This window comes from Misgurnus anguillicaudatus, chromosome 5, assembly GCF_027580225.2.
Source record: "Misgurnus anguillicaudatus chromosome 5, ASM2758022v2, whole genome shotgun sequence".
NCBI lineage: Eukaryota > Metazoa > Chordata > Actinopteri > Cypriniformes > Cobitidae > Misgurnus > Misgurnus anguillicaudatus.
The window spans coordinates 12,618,541-12,644,619 of record NC_073341.2 but is presented as its reverse complement, the minus strand read 5'-3'; the positions used below and the strand labels follow the sequence as shown (position 1 = coordinate 12,644,619).

At 35.8% G+C, this 26,079-nt stretch overlaps 1 protein-coding gene across 1 annotated transcript; it reads right to left on the bottom strand.

The window, feature by feature from the left end:
- Positions 1 to 339: 339 nt before the first annotated feature.
- arid5a (AT-rich interactive domain 5A) lies at positions 340 to 14,743 on the bottom strand. Its single transcript, XM_055167685.2, has 7 exons — positions 14,631 to 14,743; positions 12,013 to 12,101; positions 5,391 to 5,556; positions 4,879 to 4,931; positions 2,652 to 2,749; positions 2,197 to 2,350; positions 340 to 2,091 (listed from the first exon to the last, which is right to left on the bottom strand). Exons 1-7 carry the CDS (start codon positions 14,635 to 14,637, stop codon positions 868 to 870), a joined length of 1,791 nt encoding a protein of 596 aa, XP_055023660.2. The 5' UTR covers positions 14,638 to 14,743; the 3' UTR covers positions 340 to 867.
- Between the last annotated feature and the right edge of the window lie 11,336 nt (positions 14,744 to 26,079).

The window sequence follows — 26,079 nt, the reverse complement described above, 5'->3', positions numbered from 1 at the left end:
TAATATTCCTAGGTACCAAAAACGTATTTAAAAGAACAAAACGGTAGATTGGGGATTAATTTGATGTATTCTGCCCTACAAAGGCAAAGTGCAGTAACTATGCAAACATTGAATCTGAGAAAAAATACTTTACAGTTTATACACCAGCCCGTCAAACATGTTACTACAATTTTGACACACTTGTTTCTCTGAAAAAGGACAAAATTTAACCAGGGGACTTTGTCACAAAACAGAACAGATGTCACAAAGCCCATTTCAAGCCTTAAAGGGGACAAATCATGAAAATCTGACTTTTTCCAAGTGCTATGATTGGGTCCCCAGTGCTTTTATCAACCTAGAAAATGTGAAAAAGATCAACCCAGTAACTTAGCTTGGTAAACCATTCTCTACAAGCATGTGGAAAAATACCTCATTGAAATTTGGCTCCCCTTGTGATGTCAGAAGGGGATAATACCGCCCCATAATCTGCACTATCCAACCATGGCACTGCCATTTAGTGCAGAGATCAGCGCATTTGCATTTTAAAGGACACACCCACAATGGCACATTTTTGCTCACACCTACAAAGTGTACATTTTAACATGCTATAATAAATTATCTATATGATATTTTGAGCTAAAACTTCACATACGTACTCTGGGGACAACAAAGATTTATTTGACATCTTTAAAAAGTCTTGTGAAATGTCCCCTTTAACTCAATTTCGAACAAATTTGTAAGCAATACAATTTGGTAAAATACAGTATTACAAAGACTAGAAAGACAATCAATGTGTATAAAGAAAATAAATAAGGTCATTTTTTGCTAACATTAGTCCTGAGAGCACTAAAAAATCTAGACCGTAAGGACCAGCAGTTTCACATTAGATCAGTAAGGCTGTAGCCCTGCCATGCTGTACCCTGCGGGTGGATGCCAGAGCGGTAATGGGTAAGTATACGAAGGCAAAGCGGCCTCATATGGACCAGGAAAAGATGTTCCCACTGGTGGGCAATGCATGGAATGCGTAGCTGGAGGGATGGTTAGATGGGTAGGAAGAAGTACAGGTTGTAGTGGTAGACCTTTCAACTGTTCATTCAAGTCTCCCCGAGGTCTCTCTAAGGCTGGGAGGTAAGGCATTGTCAGACCACTATGGTGGTGGAAAAGGTACTGCTGAGTTGGCAGGGGCTTGGGCAACATTGACTTTGACTTCTCCTTGTCCGTAATACGAAGTGAAGGTGCCACTGGCATCTTCCTCAAGTAGGCTTCATCCGTAGTGGGCCTTTTAAGGAGGTGCTGGTGGTAAGGCATGTGCTGTTTAAATCCAGGCTGTAGTGACAAACGTGGGTCACGTGGCAAGACTTTGGAGAAGCTAGAGACATGAGGGACCCAGTAGGCTTTGGTGTTGTATGAGGCAGGTGAGGGTAGCCTGAGGGAAGCAAGTCTGGTGCTGGTTTTCCACGCCGAAAGACTCCTCCGGGCCTTTTCGGAATGTGCTTCAGCTGACAGGAATTCCTGGTAATGATGGCGGTGGTAGTTGGGGAGTTCTTTGCTGTTGGGGTAAAAGCTGAGGGGTTTGCAAACTCCGGTGCTACTAGCTTCTGACGTGGGGACAGTGGATACACGGGATGGTGTCTTATTCTCTGTCTCTTTGACGGGGGACTTTTGGGTTGTCACAGCTATGCAGTCTTCAGAAGAGACTGAGTAAGGAGAGGGGCTACGGGAAAAGGAAGAAGATGGAGATGAGACAGGAAGAGGTGAGCCATCGGAAGAGTGCCGGGTACGAGTCGAGGATGGGCAAGTAGGGGATTGGGAGGAGTGGGAAAGCTGAATCACAGAAGGTCTCTCTAGTTCTGTCCCATCATCTGTACTTCCAGATAAAGGTACTGAAAGACTGGCCTGAGCCAGTCTCTTCTTCTTCTCCAAAGGGGAGATGACCTCGGACGGAGTCGGAGTCTGAAGGAAGGGGTTCTCCCTTGAGCACGTGCTAGGGTGGGTACCATGGACCGGGGCTGTTGGGGACTGGTCAGCATCTGGACGATCGGAGAATGTTGCCCACTGACTAAGATGGGAACATATCCCTCTATCACTGCAATGTTCGGATCCTACCTTATCCTATGAACCAAAGCAAAACAGACACGTATTTGTTATTCATTCTTTCATTATATCACCCAGCCCTCATTTTATATCTGCAAGAGGTTTTACCGAAAGTTTGCCCACCTCACATTCTTCTCTCTCCATTTTTCTCTTCTTCTTGTTCTCTGTCTTACTCCCCCTGTTCTCAGGGCTTCTCTTGTATTGTTTGCGAGGTTTGGCGGGTGGGAGCGGTTTGTCCTCCTCTCCCCTCAGTTGTCGCTCAAAAGGCAACACCAACCTGCACAAAGAAAGTTTCACTGTAGGAGTCTTGGCTAACACTGAGTCAAGATGCTCATATGGTTAATGTGGGTTACAGTCGGGTGCTTGCCTATGCAAACATCAGCACCATGATGCAAATGTGTTTTGATTGGCAGTCTGAACATTGCAAAACAGTTGCAAAGGTGTTCCGAGTGGTTGCCAAAGCATTCGAAAGCAGTTGCTAAGGTGTTCTGGTTGGTTGTTTCTGTAGGGTATTTCTAATAGTTCCCTTTCTGACCAATTTCGAAAGAGCTAGTAAGCTAATAATTAAGTAAGTTTACCTTTCATAATGTCTGCGTGTACAGGTGGCTGCGCTAGTACTGCCTGGACTCCCACCCAGCTCATCATACACATTCTTCCATAGCCTACGGGCTGTGACCTGCGAAAAACAAAGTTGTTAGTATGCTCCCTCAGTCACCATGTTTCTACAATGTGAACCAAAATGTGTTTTATGGGGATTTGAAGCATCTTGGGCCAGATTTACTAAACGGGGCAATTTAGCGTGAAAAATTCCAAAAAGGACCAATGGGAGTGGTAATATCTTCGGGTTTTTTACAAAAAAAAGCAAATTAAATAACACAAGCGCAACAGCTGATTTCCATAATGACCAACACTATCTACAAACAGCAGTGCAAATTAGTTCAGGGTCAAAAATAAGCTTGAGTTTAGGACATCGCAGCAAAAAATTTGGGGTGTGTAATCCCAACTAACGAAGCCATAGTACACGGAAAAGAATGTGTCCTCTGCTCTCTGTGATGCCTCTTTTTTTTGTTGCAATAATTGCAGTCATTTCGAGCGCAAAGTAATTAAGACATGCTTTTTTCGGCGTTAAATAATGGCGCAAATAGCAGTCATAACACATGCACAACATTAGTAAATTGCGTTGCGTGAATCATTTAAATAATCTCCTCCCTCGAACTCCAACAAATGCATACTCAATAAGGTCAGTCGCAAAAATAACTAGACCACACCTTTTCAGCGCTAATTATACACTGCGCGTCTTTAGTAAATCCTGACAGTTATTATTTAACGCTAAATGATGGTTTGCGCTGGCGCAAGCTGTTAGTAAATCTGGCCCTTAGTAAATCAGGCAACTTCCTAAGAGGCTAAATGACTGATGGGTAATGCAACCAATTACATTTCGTTTTGTGCCCTGTTATATTTAGGGATGCAGAAATGTCCCCACAGTAACAGACAGGTGTGCATGACTGAAGTTTACAAAAACGTTTAAGCCGTGAACCTTGCATACTTTTAGGAATTCAGAATTTAGTCGACCAATGAATTGTCATTGTCACCGATTCAGACATGATAGCTTTTTTTCCGATCAGACAGCTTTGTGTTGTTTCCAAAGCGGACTGTTTTGAGAACTGTTCATGCACGTTTCCCGTAAATCCAGTAGGATTTAACCAATCAGGGGACGGCTTTGAATCTGCTGAAGTGTTTCCAGTTAAGTGCGTCGTAGGTATCAGACATTCAGCTAATGGCTGATGGGCGTATAAGGTCTAAGGCTTAGATTGGGCTGTATTTAGTTCACAATTGCTTGCTTACTGGTCAACTCTCATGTCTCTTCAGTGTAACTTTATGGGCAAATGATGCAAAGGAAAAAATAATACAAAATATCATACTTGGGGAAAAACATATTATGTTGCAAGTGTGTATTGCGTGCATTGCGTTATCAGTCTGATCAGCTTTTGTCATTGTGGAACTTCAGATTAGTCACTAGTTAGTTTCAGAGGTTGCCTCTTATGTGTCGAAGAACATACCCTAAATTAACTTTCACAGGCCTATAAAGGTTTTCACTCTTAATATGCTAATACCGCCCTGACTGTTTGCTAAATTCAGATAATGGCGAGGTACTTTTCTCAACTTTTAGTTTGACTTTGTTTACAGAAACCAACGATTATCGGTTATTCAGTTATGTTACTAAAATAAAGTCTGAGTTATGCAATAATGCATTTTTAGCCCGACTCTTTTTAGTGCATTGGGTCAGACTTTCCACTCCCAGACCTAGAAAACAAAAAGAAAAAACAGAGATGCAAACTGCTTCGGACTATAATCGCACGTGGACGGATAGGCATTGTTTTGTCTGACCACACGCACGCTCACAAAAAATACAAAGACTTTAGCACCTCGCACTGAATGGAAACTTGAGTGTGAGAGAACAAAGCTTTGTAGTAGCAGGTTTGGGCAAAGAGCGCTATATGAAAGATGGACCCTCTGTTCTCATTGTGGTCATAACGGTCACTGCTATAAACAATGGTGTGAGCTAAAACCATTCATAGTTTCCACTGTGCAAGAGCAATGAGGCAAAAGCATGACCTTCTTCTCAACTTCCTCATAGGGGGCTGAAGTGTTGGGCAGTTGGCGGAAGGTGTGGCATACCCGTGCTAGGTATCGGTAAGATATACATGAGAGACCTATTTTTGCCATAGGTTAGATAGCCTAGCGGTAGATTGTGAAAGAAGCAGCTGGAGGTTTGCATGCTCGAGATTGCGTGAGGATACCTACTGCATCATATCCTCCCAGCGTCTCCACAGCTTTGTAGATTTTCCACAGGTTGACTGAAAATGAGAAAGAGAGCCATGCATATGTCAACACACATCTTTTAGGGTAAAATCCAAGCGATATATATATATAGATGGTATGTTTTTTTTAAATCAGTGGTTCTTGACTGGCAAGTCACACAAGAATGGTTTCAGCGTGAGACAATGGTCAAAAAATAAAGCTATACGCTGTTACGTTGTTTCATCACTTGGTAAACGCTAAACAAATTGCGCACATCATGCATTTTTACTTAAGAACCATAAATGCAAAGTCATTCAAAATACTCAGACGGCATTAAATATGGATTTACTCGCAACGGGGGTCCCGACCGCAATGCATTCCGTGTGTTGAATCACTGGCTGCCAAGCAGATGAAATCATTACAGGCATTTTGAAATCGAATACATATGGGTTTACTTGCGACGAAGAACCACTGGTTTAGATGGTGTAATGCTGCATGAAACTTTATGGACTTACTTTGTTTAAAACCAAGGTGAGGAATTCTCTCGATAGGCGTCCCTCTGTCCTTCATAAAACGGTAGAGATTGCTCACAAATGTCCTCTCTTCACTCTCTGATTGGTCGGTTCTGGATGCCTCCTCACTGTTATTAGTAGATACTGAATTCTCCATCTCCTTGCTGGTCTGGTGATAAAAAAGTTTCACGGTTACATTTTTATTCACCTGTAGTTAATTTAAACAACTGAGGTTATGATATATGATGTTCACATTACTATTACGATATTGAGCAGCTTTAGCCTGACAAGCATGAACATTTGGTTGTAATGAAAAAAGCACTATTTAAAATTAATCTCAAGCTAAAGAGGTAAACAAGTTTAAGAGATAAACAACACCAAAAATCTAATAATTTTCAGAACATACTCATAAAAAAATATATAGGAAATTCATATTCTTATTAATATACTGCAAGCAAATATACGAGATGCACATATATAAATAGCGATTATTCAGACGGTCGATACGATAGTTTCGTTTTTATATTAACTTAATTTTCTAAATGTTATTAATTCATATAATAACCATTAATATTGAACATTAAACTAATGATGTACTAATGTAGTCTTTACATTTTCTATACACAGAGCTCAAATTTTTTGCATTTTCCTGTTCTCTTTTGATTGAGAGGATATATCATCCATGACTATCGGTAATATATAAATATATTACAATTATTTAAATGTATTATCTAGATCTAGATTGTAAACTTTTTATACATCTTGGTAATATTTATTGCACTGCCTTTAAATTATGCTATAAAATCACAATCAGTTATGACATTAATTTTCTTGAATTCAGTAAATATTGTTAATATTAATATTTTAATACTGAATATCATTATTAGGAATTATAAGAATAAAAAAACATGATCTCACATATTTTACGAGTTGGCTAATTTGTATAAGGTGAAAAATGTACGATTATTATATAAAAAAAAAAAACAATAATAATACCCCACCCTAAACCCAATGTCACGGGGCGAAAGCAAAATATATTGAAATGTATGACGTTTGTTTTACGAATTCATACATATTAGCCAATTTGTATTAAAAATTGTTAAAAGAAGATAAATAACATATTTGGGTGCATTACGGTACTAATAAATCAGGAGGAGTGCAAAATAATTTTTATTTTATTTTAATCTCCTAAGACCTGGATGTCCACATACGTGGACATCACATTATTTTGTTGTTTGCACCATAATACTTAATTCTGTGTAACGTGTACCTGTTGTACACAAACGTGGACAATTGCACTGCTTCATGTTCTAAGAAAAATATTTGGTTTTTATTTTTATTGGTTCTTCCTAACCCCAAAATAGCTGGAAGAAATCTGAACAAAAAAGACAAACCAAATCTCGGGTCTTAGGAGGTTAAATGTATTATCTAGATCTAGATTGTAAACTTTTTATACATCATGATAATATTTCTTGTACTGCCTTTAAATTATGCTACAAAATCACAATCAGTTATGACATTTATTTTCTTTAATTCAGTAAATATTTTTAATATTAATATTTTAATACTGAAAATCATCATTAGGAATTATAAGAATTAAAAAAACCTAATCTCACAGGAATTTGTACATATTTTACGAGTTGGCTAATTTGTATAAGGTGAAAAATGTACGATTATTATAAGAAAAAAAACAATAATAATACCCCACCCTAAACCCAATGTCACGGGGCGAAAGCAAAATATGTTAAAATGTATGACGTTTGTTTTATGAATTCATACATATTAGCCAATTTGTATTAAAAAAAATTATTAAAAATTGTTAAAAAAAGAAATAACATATCTGGGTGCATTACTGTACTAATATATCAGGAGGAGGAGTGTAAAAGATATATTTTTTATTTGAACCTCCTAAGACCTGGATGTCCACATACGTGGACATCACATTTTTTGTTGTATGCACCATAATACTTAATTCGGTGTAACCTGAACCTGTTATACACAAACATGAACAAATATACTGCTTCATGTTTAAAGAAAAATATATTTGGTTATTATATTTATTGGTTCTTTCTAACCCCAAAATAGCTGGAAGAAATCTGGAAAAAAAGACAAACCAAATCTTTGGACTAATGAGGTTAAATGTATTATCTAGATCTAGAGTGTAAACTTTTTATACATCTTGGTAATATTTATTGTACTTCCTTTAAATGATGCTATAAAATCACAATCAGTTATGACATGAATTTTCTTTAATTCAGTAAATATTTTTTTAATATTAATATTTGAATACTGAAAATCACCATTAGGAATTATAAGAATGAATAAAAACCTAATCTTACAGGAATTTGTACATATTTTACGAGTTGGCTAATTTGTATAAGGTGAAAAATGTACGATTATTATTTTTTTTAAAAAACAACAATAATAATACCCCACCCTAAACCTAATGTCACAGGGCAAAATCAAAATATATTGAAATGTATGACGTTTGTTTTACGAATTCATACATATTAGCCAATTTTTATTAAAAATGTTAAAAGAAGATGAATAACATATCTGGGTGCATTACGGTACTAATAAATCAGGAGGACTAATAAATCATACGTGGACATCAAATATTTTTGTTGTTTGCACCATAATACTTAATTCTGTGTAACTTGAACCTGTTGTACACAAACGTGGACAATTACACTGCTCATGTTCAAAGAAAAATATTTGGTTATTATATTTATTGGTTCTTTCTAACCCCAAAAAAGCTGGTAGCTAAAAGACAAACCAAAGCTCGGGACTTACGAGGTTAAGATATAAAATGACCTGGATATGTTATCTCACATAATCCCATGTTCACACAGATATTACAATAATTTCTGTTGTGTTGCTTTTGCTCAATTGGGTTGGCACCACAAAAGGTTGTGGGTTTGATGCGAACACACGGATAAAAACACATATATGTTTTGCACATAATATCAGTTTCTTCATTTCTGTCCGATTTGGGAGTTCCCATCATAATAGTTAAGCGACAAATAAATGTACTCACGTACACAATATAGCTAGTCAATATATGAATACATGTGGGTAAGTTTGTGTCATTTACAGGAAGCAGTGTAAATCGAATTTCACTTTCACACAAACAGTCCTATAAATCTCTCTCACTGATTCATTTTCTCAGAGCCTCATGCAAAATTGCAGGTGAAATATGTGTTCATGCACCTCCGTAGCGAGCGCAGTCATATTGAGACTGTGTGACACTGAAAACACAACAGCTTTGGCTTTCACCACCACTTTCAATAAGTAACCAGACATCCTGTTTGAAGGGAAACCGAACCACTGGTGGGGTTTTCACAAAGGACAGGCTGCACCGGTGCTGTACTACACGCTGTGATAAAAAAAATCGAGTGATGCAAACATGAGAAACTTTGCAGTTACTGCAAGACAGGCAGGGGATGGGTGAGAGTTGCGGGGTGCCCGCAAATCTTGACATTTTCCGTTGAACCGCGACTTCAAATAGGAATGCTGGGAAAAATTTGAGCGATGAACTGCTTCCTTATCTACATCATAGTTAAAAAAGTGAAGTGGGATTAACAGTGCCACACTGTAAAAAATAATATCAAATCAACATATTAAGCTAGAACTATTTTTAACCTTTATTAGCTATGTCAACTTATCATAAATCAAAACTGCATGCTGCATTTTTTTTTTTTACAGTGAACTGCATAACAAGAAAAGGACCAAAGCTCATAGAAAGAGGAAAATTAATAAACGTTATTCAGAGAAAAAGCATATTCACCCTTTGTGGCAAAGTGGAAGTGCTAACATCTAACACGTCGGCACAGAGGACAATGACCCATGGTTAAATGCATGCCACAAGTGGGAAATGAAAGACACAATGTATGCAAAAAACGAATGCCAGCCGTCACAGGATTGACCACTCGGTAACAATACATATGATTTATGAATGACAGAGAAGCTGGTAAACCACGGTAAATATGTTTATGTAATCAAAGGATCATTATTTCAAAACTTTGTACAAAGATCCACAGTGCAGTACTAAGGAAAAACAGGATTCGCGTTGCAAACTTTTCACCGCAGTCCATTTACTGAAACTGACATTGAAACCACAACACTATGAGCGCTTTAAGACCTGACCTCTCATTTTTATTAAAATCGCTTTTCACCAAAATCGGTCCGACGTCCAATGTATAATACTGGAGGTTAGGCAGTTTTTTGTATGTAATAGAAAATAATAACGTAAACCTAAATCATCTGATATTATAAAACTACTTAAAGTGAAAAACATGAGTGAGTGTTTGTGGGAATCGTTTATGTGATGCATAATACACCCACCATACCAAAAAAGCAACGAAGACACAAAGATAAAACAATTTCTGCAGATGAGAAGCGAAATTCCCCACACAGAAAGCTTTGGATTTCCATTTGACTTGAGCGGTTGTGCTGGCTACGAGCCATCTGCTGCCAAAGCAACGTTCAGTTTGTAAGTTTCAGACTGAATCGAGTTCCACAGACTGGGTAACTTCTTCCAAGAATAAAGCCTTTACAATGACTAATATTGAACATATCAGGCTTTATTCTTACCGCTGAGTAATACAGAAGATAAGAAGGCCCCTTTTCAGTCTACTGAAATGAGTAAACATCAAGGCCTAAGTGTAAATCTCTCTTCTCTAAAGGGAATAATATTGTGCACGTTGGTCCAAAAGCCGGGGCGATCTAAAAGTCGACGCGTGATTCATATTTTCCCTCGCTTCGCCGGTGAATACTGAAGGAGATCTGACACATTTTTCTTTTGCTGTGGGCACTGCTGATCTTCAATCTTCATCTTCGTGTCATCTTCACTGAAATTTCATATAGAGGCTTATCTGATTGGCATCTAGCCAAACACTTCCTGTTATATTGACAACACAGATAAGCGGCTTCGAGGAACGACGTGTTAGAAAATCTTCTTGGAATACATTTTTTTAATAACTAAATATCAAGAACGGAAACTTTCCCATCATAGCAAAAAGACATATTTGTATATTCTGTAAAATACATCAATACGCATCTCATGACATTGTTCAGATATTTAATTATTGAAGAGATTTAAAGATGTAGTTCACTCAAAAAAATTTGAAAACAGATCTGGGGCACCATTCACTTCCATTGTAGGGAAAGTGAATGGTGCCCCAGATCTTTTTTTTTTTTTAAATACCTTACTTTGTATTCAGCAGAACAAGTATACAAGTTTGACAACTTGAGGGTGAGTAAAAAGGACAGAATAAAAATTTTTAGGTGAACTATCCCTTTAAAAGTGAATGTAAATCTAATTTAAGATTTCAAGCACTCGATACATAACAAACGATATTACAATTTTATGTGTTACGATCAATTTCAATTATTCATACAGTATGAAGACCGCAACAGGGAAGAGCTTAGCTCTTAAACGTTACACTTAAGTTTCAAACAGGAAGAGTTGTTTGCGTCTCTTAACCATGGCTATAAGTACCTCAGACCCCCATGTGAGAGACTTTGTGTGAGCTGTAGCTCTAAAATTTCCGCCTCATTCAAATTTCGGAAAAGTGCGTGGGTTGCTGTGCTGAGGATTTGTCAATAACACTCTCAGAATGAGAGTTGATACGCGCTGATGAAGTCGCAGTGGTATGGCCAGCGCTCGCCACCAAAACCACATGGCTTTCAACTTCTGACGCCACCCTGGAAATATGATGCATCTTCGCACCAGCAAACAAAGGCTGTTTTCAATTACCAGAAGTGTGAGAAAAAAGCTATCTGTGATTGTTTATTTGCGCATCCGTGCACAAAGAAATGACTATACGTGATGCTCTTTACCAACCCTTTACAATGCTCAAAACTCCCTTATTCACTTGCTATTTTGGCACACGCCATTATGTAGAACTGAAAAGCGTAAGCACCGAAGTGATAAAACTGATCTGAGTCAATGCATGTAAATATACTGGAATATGGATTTTCCTGCACACATTGGTAAAAAAAAAACATACTTCTTGCTAAATGAATGTTAAATGAACAATCTAACCACAGACTGGCACTGTCATGTGTCAAGTGACAAGCTGTTACTGACATAAGCATTTCTCTGTAACTGAAATATTGCAACAATACCAAAAAACAATTTGGCAACAGTCATTATATCGAAACGGGATGTAAGAAGTTATTTTTATGAATTCAAAAGGATGAGATTAAGAAAAGCTTAGTTTCATCTACACACACACACAAAAACTCATGATAAAGCATATCTATTTTACGTGTTAGCGATTTTGTTGAAATGTGTACAGTGCGAATCGTAAAAAAACGAGCATAAATGAAACCCCGCCCCTATCCCCAACGTCAGAGCAGATCGGATTAAAACGTACGAATGAGATTGATACAAATTAGCCATCTCAAATAATAGGTATTCCCATAAGGTTGTGTTGGATGAACTTAAAATAAGCATATTATATATTGTGCATAAAAAAACCTATTTAATTCTTTTAGATAGTTAAAGTAAAGCACACTTGGAATGATACGACAGTGAGTAAATAATGAATAATCAGTTTCATTTTTCAGTTTTCAAGAATTTCCCACGCTGCTAAATGTCCCACCAGATATCTGCTCTTACCAGGTTTGGTGAATTCAGCTCCTGGATTTTCTTATCACACTCCTCTATTTGCTCTCCGCACACATCGACTTCTCCACGTGGGTCCAACACTAAAACAAAAGCACTCAGATCAGTTACGCACGAACACAGTACTTCAAAAGACAACTACACATGCACACACTGATATACATTTTCCATTACTGCTTGTCGGTTTTTTTGTGGCTGACCAGATAATGCAAACATTTATCGATAAAGCAAATAAGACCACAAATATGCAGAAGATTTACTTTAAGTATACTTGCGTATACCTTAGCAGTATATTTAGGTACTGAGAGTAGTATATATTTTTTTAAAGAATATAAATCTGTTTCTATAAACTTCAATGTCTTAAAACAACTTTATAGAGCCGCAAGACCATATACTGTACTTTTTAAATGACATCATATCTAATCTGACATACTGTTTTATTGATGACATCTAACATTCTAGCAATGCATTCAAGCTATATGAAGCTCCCATCATCGTGATGCCCACCGATGTCTGACCAGCGACCACTTCCCTTTATTTCAAACATTTAAATTTTTAATAAATCTTAACGTATAACATTTTCTTTTTTTAATGGATCACCCAACCTCTTCCTTTACCTTTAATTTTAAATTATTAAAATGTTTAATTCCCATACATTTTTATAATATGGTACTCAATATAAAAGCACATTTGTTTTAATTGTGCTATACAAATAAATTGTCATTGTCAAAATTGTCATCATATATCTCCTATACTATAGGATCAGCTATGTTTGGGTTTTTTCTCCCAAGGACTTTTCCCCACAGGGTTTTTTTAAACCCTTGACATTACGTTACATTACATATACATTGCATTACTCCGCTCGCTAAATTAATGTACTTTTCTGTTTTGTTGTCCTAGGATTTATCTGTTTCTCTGTATGTTTTCATTGTGAAAGCGCTATAGAAATCAAATTGAATTGAATTTTAGTAAACCGACTTTCGCTTACCTTAATTCAATCAATGGCCTAGCATTAAAGACTTAAGCATAAATATCTCTGTTTAGAAAACAAGTGCAGTCTTGACTCTGTATTTCCTTATTAAACATTGAATTAAATAAGGTGTGAGTGAGTGAGAGAGAGAGAGAGAATGAGAGAGAACATTCTAATATGAAACCACATGATTACAACACTATTTCCTGTCTGTATGCATAAACCACAGCTATGTGATATGAATATAAAAAGACATACGTGATCTATCTAACAGTATGGACATTTCAGTCCTCTCGTCATTACACATGAATGTGTTAGGTTTATGCATTTGACAGATGCATTTATCCAAAGTGACTTGCGATGAATTTTATCAGTATGTATGTGCATGTATGCCCGGGCATCGAACCCATGACACTGTGCGCTGCTAACACAATAACTGTGCTACTTGAATTCGTCACCTATTGCTCTAAAAATTCAATGATTTCACAATCATTTAATCCTCCTTTCATTTCTTTAAAACCTGCAGAACAACACTGTATTATTAAACTTCACTTTGCAGATGGTCTAGAAACAATTCACAAAAGAAACCATCTACTGTTCGGGCGTTTGGTTTAAACACGAACAGAATCGGCACAATGTGCTCAGCACCTGACAGCTTTCTTATTTACAAAAACCACACAAGCATTGAATTATATACTGTCCCCGGGCAGCCTCTACCTCAAAGTCTCCACTTCCCTTTCTCATCACTCTTTACACTCACATCTCTGTCTGTAACATCCAGCTACGCTTCGCTTTCGAGATCAGACATTTCCTGTGCCAGGGCACAAAACAGTCTTCTGTTATTTTACTTCCCTTTCTGAGCCACAGTGCAGAAAGGTTGTGACAAGTTTGACTGATATTATCACCGGTGTGATAGCTGACTTCTGCATTGTCCTTCAGTGTCTCTTTCAGGCATTTCGGGTTGATTCAAAGTCCATTCAAACCAAAAATCCTTAACCACCAAGCTCTTACATCCTGAATCATCTTTGCATGCTTGAAACATAGGACCATAATATAATATAAGTATCATAAAGGCATTGAATTGGACACGTGCGGGTATAAAATAGGCTAGATAGTCATTGACAAACTAATAAAGGCGCATATTAGATATTATTTCTCGATCAATGTGTGATGTTTTGTCATTATCTGCCCCAGTAAATTTATCAGATGAGGGGTTTTACGCTTTAACAGCAATGTGTTGCTATTTCTCTAAACCACTTCCTTAACCAGCACGACTTGTTAGGGTTACTCATATCTAACCCTTATTACTGTCACTTAAATGACTGCAGTAACAGAAATATGTCCCTATTGCTATTTTTATACCTTATTTGCCACAACTGTATATAGCTTTATAATGAAATAAGTTTGAATACAAAATGTTATCGCTGTATTACACGTATAGCCTATACACGAATTTGGAAGTCAATTTGATGTAAACATGAACGAATTTCTAGTCACAATCTTCACGAAGTTTCTAAAGTGACTAAAACAACTTCATAGAGACGCATCATTTTGTCTTAGCCATACCATACAGCATATCTAGAATAAGCTTTTAATGATTATCTTGATACACAGGTATATTATTGTTAGAAAAGAGACTCACCCATCATTTCAGAAATGCGCGAAGAGTTTATCGCGCGTCCCGCGCGTGTGACAGCGCGATCTCGCCTGATTGACCGTTGAGTGTTTTGTCTCGCGCTTTCGTGAGATTCAGCTTTCTGTCTCTCATTGGACAAACAATTTTTGTATGACTTCCTCATTGTGTTAAACGAGGAACCTTGGGACTTTGAGTTTTGTAGCTATAAGCGCTACTTTTGAATTATTAATCTTCATTATTGATCGCTCATTGGCACATATTGCAACGTATTTATATTCACATGTAAGTTACTCTATTAATATGTCCTTATATACTATTGGTTTTAAAAGTTTAAGGTCATTTTCTTTTTATGTTTCTTCGTGTTTTAGAGTAGTAGTATATTATGGAATTGTATTAGGAATTCTGTTGTGAGTAAAAATACGAAATAAGTCAAAACTAGATATTTTCGAAGTAATCATCAAAGTATTTGCCTAAAATGTATACAAATGTTCTCTTGTCATTTTATCAAGCTTTTCAGTTTAGAAAGCTTTTTAATCTACTGGAGTTTTTTTAGTCTGATTTATCTTCAATATTTGGCGCAAGTCATTCATAAAAATAATAATAATATGCAAATAATTAATTGAAAATTAATTTAAAGGGGACATTTCACAATTTTTTTAGGATGTCCAATAAATCTTTGGTGTCCCCACAGTACGTAGCATATGTAAAGTTCTAGATCAAAACACCATATAGATAATTTATTATAGCATGTTTAAATTGCCACTTAGGTATGAACAAAAATGTGTAGTTTTGTGTGTCCTTTTAAATTCAAATGAGCTGATCTCTGCACTAAATGGCAGTGCCGTGGTTGGATAGTGCAGATTAAGAGACCATTATCCCCTTTTGACATCACAAGTGGGAGCCAAATTTCAACTACATATTTTTCACATGCTTACAGAGAATGGTTTACCAAAACTAAGTTACTATGTTGATCTTTTTCACATTTAAGCACATGGTACCCAATTATAGCACTTAAACATGGAAAAAGTCAGATTTTCATGATATGTCCCCTTTAAGATCATGAAAACATTTCAGGCAAGTGACCCTAAACTGTCCTGAAGTTTTGTATTGTATCCTTGAATATTATTATGTTTAGCTACATTAACTTTTACCCTGCAGAAATAAAGGTCCAAGAAAGTTGGTGTGGAACTTTTTTAAAAATGACACGTTTAAACCTAAAGGGTGCATATTGGTACCTCAAATGTACACAATGGTACATTTAGAGCAGGGGTGCGCCCAACCCTGCTCATGGAGGGCTACCGTCCTGCAGACTTCAGTTCCAACCCAGCTTCTACACACCTGTCTGTAATTATCAAGTAACCCTAAACACATTGATTAGCTGCTTCAGCTGTGTTTGATTGGGGTTGGAGCTAAAATCTGCAGGACGGTAGCTCTCCAGGAACAGGGTTGGGCACCCCTGCTTTAGAGGTTCATAGTGGTACCTCAAAGGTACCAAAATGGTACATATTAGGACCTTTTTGAAAGGTACCGTCAAAGTGACAACTTTTGTACCTTATTTCTGAGAGTGTGCAATTAAACATTTATTATCATTCATGTTGCTGTAGTTGTGCAGCTGTTTGCCAGTAACTTACTGTAGATTTAAATTGATGTTAATTACTGGCAACAGTTTGTTCAAAGTTAAATGAACATGAAACTTTATCAAGTCTTTATCTTTACAGAATGAAACTAAAACAGCCTCATGCAAAGCGTTCTGGGAAACAGAAATCTTCATCAACTTTTTTTGTTTTTTCCTTCAGATTTTGGTTCCCAGAATGCTTTGCATGAGGCTATTATTTTAGTTTTATTCTGTACAGATATAGACTTGTTAATGGTTAATATTCATTTAACTTTTTACATTTAAGAAATTATTTTGCAGTGCACAATATACCAGTATGTTTTTGTTTATGTATTTATTAATTAATTTATCGATTTATTGTTTTTAATAAATGTAGTATTTTTTTGTAGTAAAAAGTGAAAGTTGGATCTACTTAACCAATTAACTGTCACCCACCCTTTTTGAGTGGGGGGGTAAAAAGTTGATGCGCACATTCAAATGAATATAACTCTGGCATTTTTTGGTCAATAAGCCTATCATTGGTATTCTGGAGGTGACAATATGAAACAGAAAAATTGTTATAGCAGTTGACATTTATTTTTGTAATTAAAAATAATGCAATAACATATACATTTTATTAATAAAATTATAAAAATGATCGAAATTCAAGTTAAAATCACAAAAAAATGAGGTTTGTGTTACACTTTTAGTGGTTTTTCCAACAGCGGCCACTAGGTGTCAACGGTTTCCTGCATAGTGCATACTCTTGTCACAAATTAATAAATTACTGTCACTGCATTATTATTACTGCAAAAACGTTTTTAAAACTACATTCTTAGAGCTTTTCAATTATATATAATTTGCCAACATTTCTGTAGATTAATACTAGGATATAGTGTTATATGAAAATATACAATTAATATGCATTCCTATGCGGGGGAGGTCATCTAACAATTAAACGGTCACTACATTTTTTCTATCATCAGATGACCTTGAAATATGAAAACTACATTCTGAGAGCTTTTAGTGATATATAGTTTATCAAGATTTTTGGGGTTTAGAGCAGGGGTTTAGTATTAGAAATATGTAAAAACAAATTGAGCCTACATATGGGCTCTTGACCTTTTAGATATAGACTTTCACTACGTCATTTCTTTCCCAAAATGGTGATGATAAAAACTACCCACTTAGAGCTTTCCAGTGATCTATAGTTTGTCAAGATTGTTAAGGTTTAGAATAGGGCAGTGCTATACATATGTAACAACAAATTGTGTCCACCTGTGCCCCCGTGACATTTTAGAAACTGACTCTCACTACATCATAATTTTAGAGCTTTCTAATGATATATAGTTTGTCATCATTCAATAAGAATTTATATGCAAAACAGTGAAGTAATTGTAGGCATCCTGCTGGTGGGACTGGAGTGGTACCTTTAGCAGGATTATCAATGTTTTGAGGCACACTCTTATCATAAATGAAGCGCTTAATCTCCAACCATAATTTATGAAACACTGATTGTATATGCATTCTACAGGCTTAGATCTTTCCAACGATATAAAGTTTCACATGATTCAATAAACATTTACATCCCAAATATTCAAGTAAACCTAGGTGTTCCTAGTGACACTTAAGTGTTAAACAAATTACTTCAATATAACACTTAAAAATTCTGTTTTGTCAACTTAATCCAAAAAAGTTTTGTCAACTAAGTTATTCCAACTTTCACTTTTTACAGTGTATGGTTTAGTCTTGTATAGGCAATATTTTAAAATGATGAATTTGTCATCAGACTCACAGTCTACTGGAAATGAACAACAGGGGTTTGCCCTGCTGTAGACTCAGAGTGCTGGTGAAAGTATTTCCCCCTTTATGTTTATTATGAAAATGATAAGCATGTAGAGAGTTGTACTGAGCAAAACCTCAGAAACTGTGAAAGGGGATATAACTAGTTATATTTTAGCATGAGTGAACACCTCTGTTGAGCACAAACAAAGACAATGACATTAACAGCAACAACACTGTAAAACATCTGATAAGTTTTAACATCAACCAATAAAACTAAAAGAAGGCTTAGCAGATATTTGGATATATATACATTTTCTGTGTTTTAAAATATATATTCTGTATTTAAATTTCCTATATTTTCTGTTTGTATTCTAATGAAGAGAAATAATTATATACGATCACTATACCACTGCAAAAACAACTTGTATAATTGTGGCATGGTGGCCTAAGATTTCTTTGTTACATGCATATATAACATTTAGGAGCACTGCATTTATAACACACTAAAAGTGAAAGCTGCTCTCACTGTAAAAAATTGCTGTAATTTTGCAGCTGGTTGCCAGTAACTTACTGTAGAAGATAAAGACGGAAAATATTTCACGTTCATTTAACTTTGAACAAACTGGTGTCAGTAAATAATTGTAAAAATAAATGTAAAATCTACAGTAAGTTACTGGCAGCTAGTTGCCAGTAATACCCAGTAATACTGTAATTTCTACAAATTTTTTACAGTTGAAAACACTTCATTTTTAACAGTAAGTTTTAAGTTGATTCAACTTTTATTTTTTACAGTGCAGTGATGATGAATGATATGCAGTATGTGATGATGTAGTGATGAATGTGATTTGTGGTGGAATGCCCCTGTTAAACTCAAAACACCAACATTACACCTATCAATTTGTCATGAATTGATTGTGATTATATAGCCTAGTATGTGCGTTCATCATATTAAATATGAGTTATGAAAAAGAACAGTGGAAAGCCCCACTTCATGATTTTTGAGATGAGAAAACATGTGTCTTTGTTTTGAAGCTGTCAGATGTTATGTACTGGTATTATATTCTAAGGTTGACGATTAGCAGAGTTTTTCTCTTGAAGTTTCGGATGTCTCGTCTATGGATGGGGCCTCACTGTCTCTTTCACCTGCCCGGATAGTCCCTGACATTTAATCGTATTTAACCTTTAAATGTCACAATAACAGTGTTCAGCCCGGAGCCAATCGCTCGGAGGGAGTTTCTCAGGTAAAATATTAGACAAAACATCCGTCCTGCATGCGTGCTGTTGGGAGCGAGAGTACGAACATCTCTGCGCCGCGTGCATCCGTTTTTCAAGTAACACTCATTCGGCGCGTGTCACGAAATTCAATTCGTTTTAGGAGTGCTACGAAATTGCCTGTGTTGATATCAGAAATGGAAATTAGGGAATTTATGATGCCTCGTATTCAGTTTGAGAGGTTTATGTTTTACTCAATCTGAGATCACACCACAGTTTCACAATACATCAGATGGTTACCAGTTCTGTATTAGGTGGACTAATCCGCCTCAAAGGGTTTGACCAGCTGTCCATAACAAGATATACTGTATGAATGCCAAAAATACAGTTTTGGCTATACATTTATGGTATATAGGCTATATGTTTTTATACTTTTTTTTTTGAGTTTGAGTTTGAACCCATGATCTTTTGCACTGCTAATGAAATGCTCTACCACTGAGCTATTTAGAAAACTCAAACAAGGTTAAAGTCAAAGGTTCTTCTTCAAAGAATCAATAACCAGTCCTTCTAGAGTAGATTATTTCTGATAACAAGCTAAATAAATAACCATTAAATTACCTTCAAGTTCTAACAAGTATCAACCATCATACTGAGGTAACCTACTGTGTAGGGTTAGATTTAATGTATAGACGGTTTCATCGGACGCACGTGCATTGTCCCGGTTACGCGTCTGGTCAGAACTTTACATCCTGTTTCTGTTTGTTTAATGGTCTGACTGCTGGCTAAAATAAACTCTGGAACAAATACCTCAACAAAAATAACAAATGTTTTGGTTTCCTAAAGACGGGGAGACAGCGATCATGTATCAACACTATGTGAAGTGAGGTTTAGCAGCCGGTATGTAGTTAACATTGTATACATTATAGTACACATTTTACACAGCAATGTTAGCTCGGTGTTTTTTACACTTTAGCTATGAAATATAAACTAAGGTAATCTACTTGTTATTTATTTTGCTTGTTAGAAATAAACTACTCAAAAAGGATCTTGTTGTTATTGATTCTTAGTGGAGTTTACCGGATGTTATGTTTGTTCCACGAAAGTTGTTTGTTTATGTTGTTACTGCTGAAACTGTCTAAAGATGCTTTTATGGACCGCACGTGCGTTGTCGCGGTTACGCGTCTGGTCAGAACTTTACATCTGGTTTTTGTTTGTTTAATGGTCTAACTGCTGGCTAAAATGAACTCTGGAACAAATACCTCGACAAAAATAACAAATGTTTTAGTTTCCTAAAAAGACAGGGGGAGACGGCAATCATGTATCAGCACTATGTGAAGGGAGGTTTGGCAGCTGGTTTGTAGTTAACATTGTATACATTTTACACAGTATAAATATGGTGGTATAAATATGAACATATTAACAACTTTGCCTCTGAAAGAACAAACATAATGCATGGTGTGCCACAGGGCTCTATACTGGGGCAAAAGCTGTTTATAATGTACATAAATGATATTCCGTATAAGTTAAGGTATAAGTTAAATTGTATCTTGTTTGCCGATGATACTAGTCTCTATTTCTCTGTACTATATTTAGATTTTCTTTTGAAGATAGTGGAAAAAGAGCTTTCCAAATTAAAAACTTGCTTTGACTATAACAAACCAATGTATTTAAATAAAACTAAATATATTATTTTTGGAAATAGAAAAATTGAGGAACCAATCAAAATTAAAATGAATCATATACAAATTGAGAGTGTGTAATACAAAATTTTTGGGTATCCATGTTGATGATAAACTCAATTGGAAATTACACATAAATTATTTAAAGACAAAAATATCTAAAACTATTGGTATAATGTGTAAAATTAAATCATTGATAAATCAAAATTCATTATATTTATTATACAATTTGCTCATTCTTACTTACTTAAACTATTGTGTGGAAATATGGTGGAATAATTATAAATCTATTATCAAACCTATATTGCAGAAGAAGGCTATTAAAATTGTTAACAGATTTGATTATTACGCCCCAACTAACCTATTGCTTATTAAAATGAATGCATTGAAATTACAGGATTTGATTGATCTAAGCACAGCTGTAATGATGTATAAGGTTCACAATCTTAAGCTCCCAGTCTATAGCCAGGAGAGGTTTAAGCCAAGAGAGACTCGATATAATTTGAGAGGAATCGCGGTCTATCAAAAAAATAAAGTTATGACCAATACTAAAGAGAGATGTCATTCTAATGCAATATAACTACCAATCACTTTTAATTTGAAGTTAGAGGAGTCAAGATGACAAAATAAAACAATCTATATCAATAAAGGTGTTAAAAAAATTCAAATTAAAAGTGATTGGTATTTATATTGCATTAGAATGATATTGTTTAGTTTAGTTTAAAGACCATTAAAACTAGTAGAAGGCCGGTGTATTATGTAATGATGCACGGCAGTATTAGGGTAATGGAATGTTTAGAGGATAATAGACAAGGTGATTTGTGTAATGTTATTTGTAATAGCTTATATTTGAAAAATATTTTTATTAATATGTTATCTGTATGCGCTGTTCATATATAGCTGGTAATATTCTTATATCTGTTTTCACTTTGCTGCTTTCTGATTATGGTTGCCACATGTTGGGTATTTAAAATTGGTTGTAAATAGGGTTACGCATCAAAAGTGTTTCACTTCAGCCTAAACCACTTCAGTCATTGCTGTACTATAAAACTTCTGCTTGTGTTTGTTGTTATGTTTGAATGATTGAAGAAAAAAATAAACTACCACTAAAAAAACTACACAGCAACGTTAGCTCAGTGTCGTTTTTTATACCCTTTAGCTATGAAATATGAACTAAGGTAATCTACCTGTTGTTTATTTAGCTTATTATCAGAAATAAACTAGCCTACTCTAAAAGGATTTTATTGTTATTGATTCTTAGCGTAGTTTACCAGAAGTTACGTTTGTTCCACGGAAGCCGTTTGTTTATGTTGTTACTGCTGAAATGGTCTATAGACGCTTTTATGGACCGCACGTGCGTCGTCACCGTTACGCGTCTGGACAGAACTCATTCTCATGAAATGCGTATAAATAGCATGCAGTGTGAATATTGTGCAATATATACATACGCCATCTTCTCGTTCACTTATATGGCATCTTTTCGTGTCATTTTATTTATTGGTTTCTTATTTGTTTTCTGTTTTATAAACCATTGTCGTTTGTGGTTAGATTTGGGTTATGCTTTAGGATGTCATTTAATTTACCCAGTCTAACAAAATTATGTACCTCACGTAATTTTTTTATTCTTTTCGTGATACTGTCACGAATTTCCGCGTTTTAAGTGATCGTTTCACGAATTTCTGTTTATGTGTCATTGTCACGTATTGGTTACTCAACTGCTTTTTCCTATTTCCAAACCATTTTCGCTTCGGTTTTGATTTGGTGTTTGCGTTAGGATGTCACTTTAAGTATTGGTTTATAAAAAAATGTCTGATTTATTTTTTATATTTTCTAAATTTTAAAACATTGTCCCCTGGCGTTAGGGTTATATTTGGGTTTGGGTAAGGACGTCATTTTATGTAAATCTAACCCTAAACCTTAGCGACAATGGTAAGAAGACAAAACAGTTGAGTAACCAATACGTGACAATGACACATAAACAGAAATTCATGATACGATCACGAAGAAAGGGGGAAATTCGTGACAGTATTACGAAAAAGAATAAAAAAAATTATGTGACTATAGGTACGTAATTTCATGTGACTGGGCTGCATTTAATATATAGGTTTCTCCATATTTTGTCTATTTTTAAACCATGGTCATGCATTTCATGAGAATGGGCTGCAGAACTTTACTTTGCACTTCACTTCCAGTCTCTGTTTGTTTAATGGTTTGTAGTGGCTAAACTGAACTCTGCAACAAATACCTAGTTAAAGGTGCAGTGTGTAATTTTTAGAAGGATCTCTTGACAGAAATGCAAAATAATATACAAAACTAAATGATCAGGGGTGTATAAAGACCTTTAAAAATGAACCGTTATGTGTTTATTACCTTCAAATGAGACGTTTTTATCTACATACACAGAGGGTCCCCTTACATGGAAGCCGCCATTTTGTGCAGCCATGTTTCTACAGAAGCCCTTAACAGACCAACTTTTTAATAAGTTGTCTCCAACGATGACATGTTTGTCCAGTGGGGGCTACCGTAGCTTCTCTATGTGTTTCAAAAGCGAGAGGTGAGCAGTGGACTGAGCCATTGGTTGCAATTCACAACCTCACCACTAGATGCCGCTAAAATTTACACACTGCACCTTTAACAATACATTAATTTTATACAGTAACATTAGCCCAATGTATTTTATATGCTTTAGCTATTATGTGAACTTAGGTAATTTATTTTACTTGTTATTAAAAATACACTACTCTTAAAGGACTGTCTACACAATGTGAGCTTACAGGTCCTTTAATTCTTGACTGGATGCCAAATCCACACAGCAGTGATCCATGTTCATCATCTCCCCTCATCTTTTTTTTCCACAAGGAGGTCAGTTTAGTCGCTAGCCACACCAATAAACAACAAGCACAGACCAGAAGTTAACTGTTGGACAGATGCGTTACTGTGGCATCTAAATAATATTTATTCACCTCAAAGAAGCAAAGAATGTTAATCTGATGTTAAAGGTTATGCAACCATGCCATCGCTGTGAGGAAACTTTTAAGCACCTTAATTTTTAAATGTGTTGTAAAAACCACCCAGGGTTCCTCACATGATACTTGAACCCTGGATTAACCAAGAGATTACTGCCCTTGTGCTCCACAAAGTAGATGAAGATGCTGAGCAGTGTGGAAACATCAAAGTCAGCATCTGAAGCACGCAATTCTCGGCATAAACTTCTCATTAACGCCTTTCCTTTCTACTGTTTTTAGCTCAGTACCTCAGCAATAATATCCTTCAGCTTCCCAGTCTGTAATATTAGCGTGTGCTGAGCGTTATATTGATGACTAGAATCTAAACCTGTAGGTACTAAGAGTTGAGTGGGCAGGTGAGGAAACGTCAAAGTCAAACGTACACAGGAGTGAGTCACCTGGAGAAAAACTGAAGTCAGAGCTTTGAAGGAGAGTGGAAGATCAGAGATTTACAGACAAGTGAATTTCCCCATTTATTCATGTCAGAGAGAGAGAGATAAAACAGAGAGTTAACAACAAAGAACGAGATGCGAAGGGGAGGGGGGTACTGGACCCGCCCAACCGAAAACAGACGTTAGCAAGAAGTGAAGTGCGAAATGTTTGTCATATTGGTCTAAAGCTCATTGAGACTGATTTGACTCATGCTTTATCTCGGGAACGGCAGAGTACATTTTTTTTTACAGTAGACATTGCACTACAATTTCACTTGCAGCATATTTAATCAATATTATATTAGATAAAGGTCAGAAAAAATGGATAACAATCTGATAATAATGCAAAAAAAGTCAAGTAAATAATGTTTTCAAGGTTTATAAATTATTTTATAAACAATACAGTATTACAGTACAGTGTAAAAAATTCCTTGCTGCCTTAAACTTTTTTGTTGAAGCAACTCATCAATAAGTAATTTCAACTTTTATCATTTAGTCATTTATCTTGACTAGAAATGAGTTGTTATAACTACAGATGAGTTGTTATAAAATGTAGTTGAAAATAGTCAACTTTATTTGATAAGTTGTAGCAACTCATCTCTTGTCAAAATAAATAATAGTAAGTTGGCATGACTTGGAAATCTTGAAAAAAAATTTAAGGCAGCAGAGATTTTGGGCTCTATCATACACCCGATGCAATGCGCGACGCAAGTTTCTTTTGCTAGTTTCAACCTGGCGCAATGATCATTTTCACGTTTAGCGCCACGTTGTAATAGCAAATGCATTTGCGCTCAATTTTGCACCCATGGGCGTTCTGGTCTGAAAACGAGGTGTGTTCAGGCACATTGTTGGCGCGTTGCTATTTTGAGGCAACTAAAATAGACATTGACCAACTAAAATCTGGTCTAAAGTCTTGGTGCAATACTGTTTTTGTTATTTAAATAATGCATTAGTAATATGCGCCTACGGTATAAACGGGACTACAACGTAGTTTGCTTATCACATGGATGCACAGCAGCACAAAAAAGCTTTTAAATACAAAAGATTAAAGGATTAAAATGTAAAAGATTATTATTGAGTCTCTTGGACATAAATGAGGATCGATTATGAGATGTTAGAAGGCATAAAGAGCTGCTTCACCTGCAGCCTGGTAAGTAAATTAATACTTTGCTTTAAACAAATGCATCTATTTTTAAATCTTTTTTAAATGCTACCCTACAGAATTATTGTATTTGATGACTACCTGTAGATATGGTGAGATGTGAAATATTTTAAGTAATGCATTTAAAAAAAACTCACAGCGCTGTCCGAGTGCTGAAACGCTTCGGCTCTCCGCACGTTTGTAAGTTTTTTATCTCTTGTTTGTATTTTTAGAGTACAAACCTTTTCTTGCATATTTGCAAATTATTTTTGAGATTACAATGATTATGTAGGATATCAATACATTTACAGCAATTAAAAGCCTGCTATTTGTACTTCTATGACTGAAAGAAAACGTCTTTTAAAGGTTTTAATAAAAAAATTACAATAATAAAAATGAAAACAACACAATTATTTAACATTATTCTTAAACTGAATAAATTCTTTTCAGTTTACAAAGTCCGTCATCTAAATAGAGGGAATCGGCATGGCCCAGGTGCTACTGGCTTTTAAAGGGGATAAGAGCTGAGACTCTCATTGGTTTATTGCATGTAACGCCCAAAACACACCCATTACTCATTAGGAGAATAGGAACAACGCTTTTAGGCC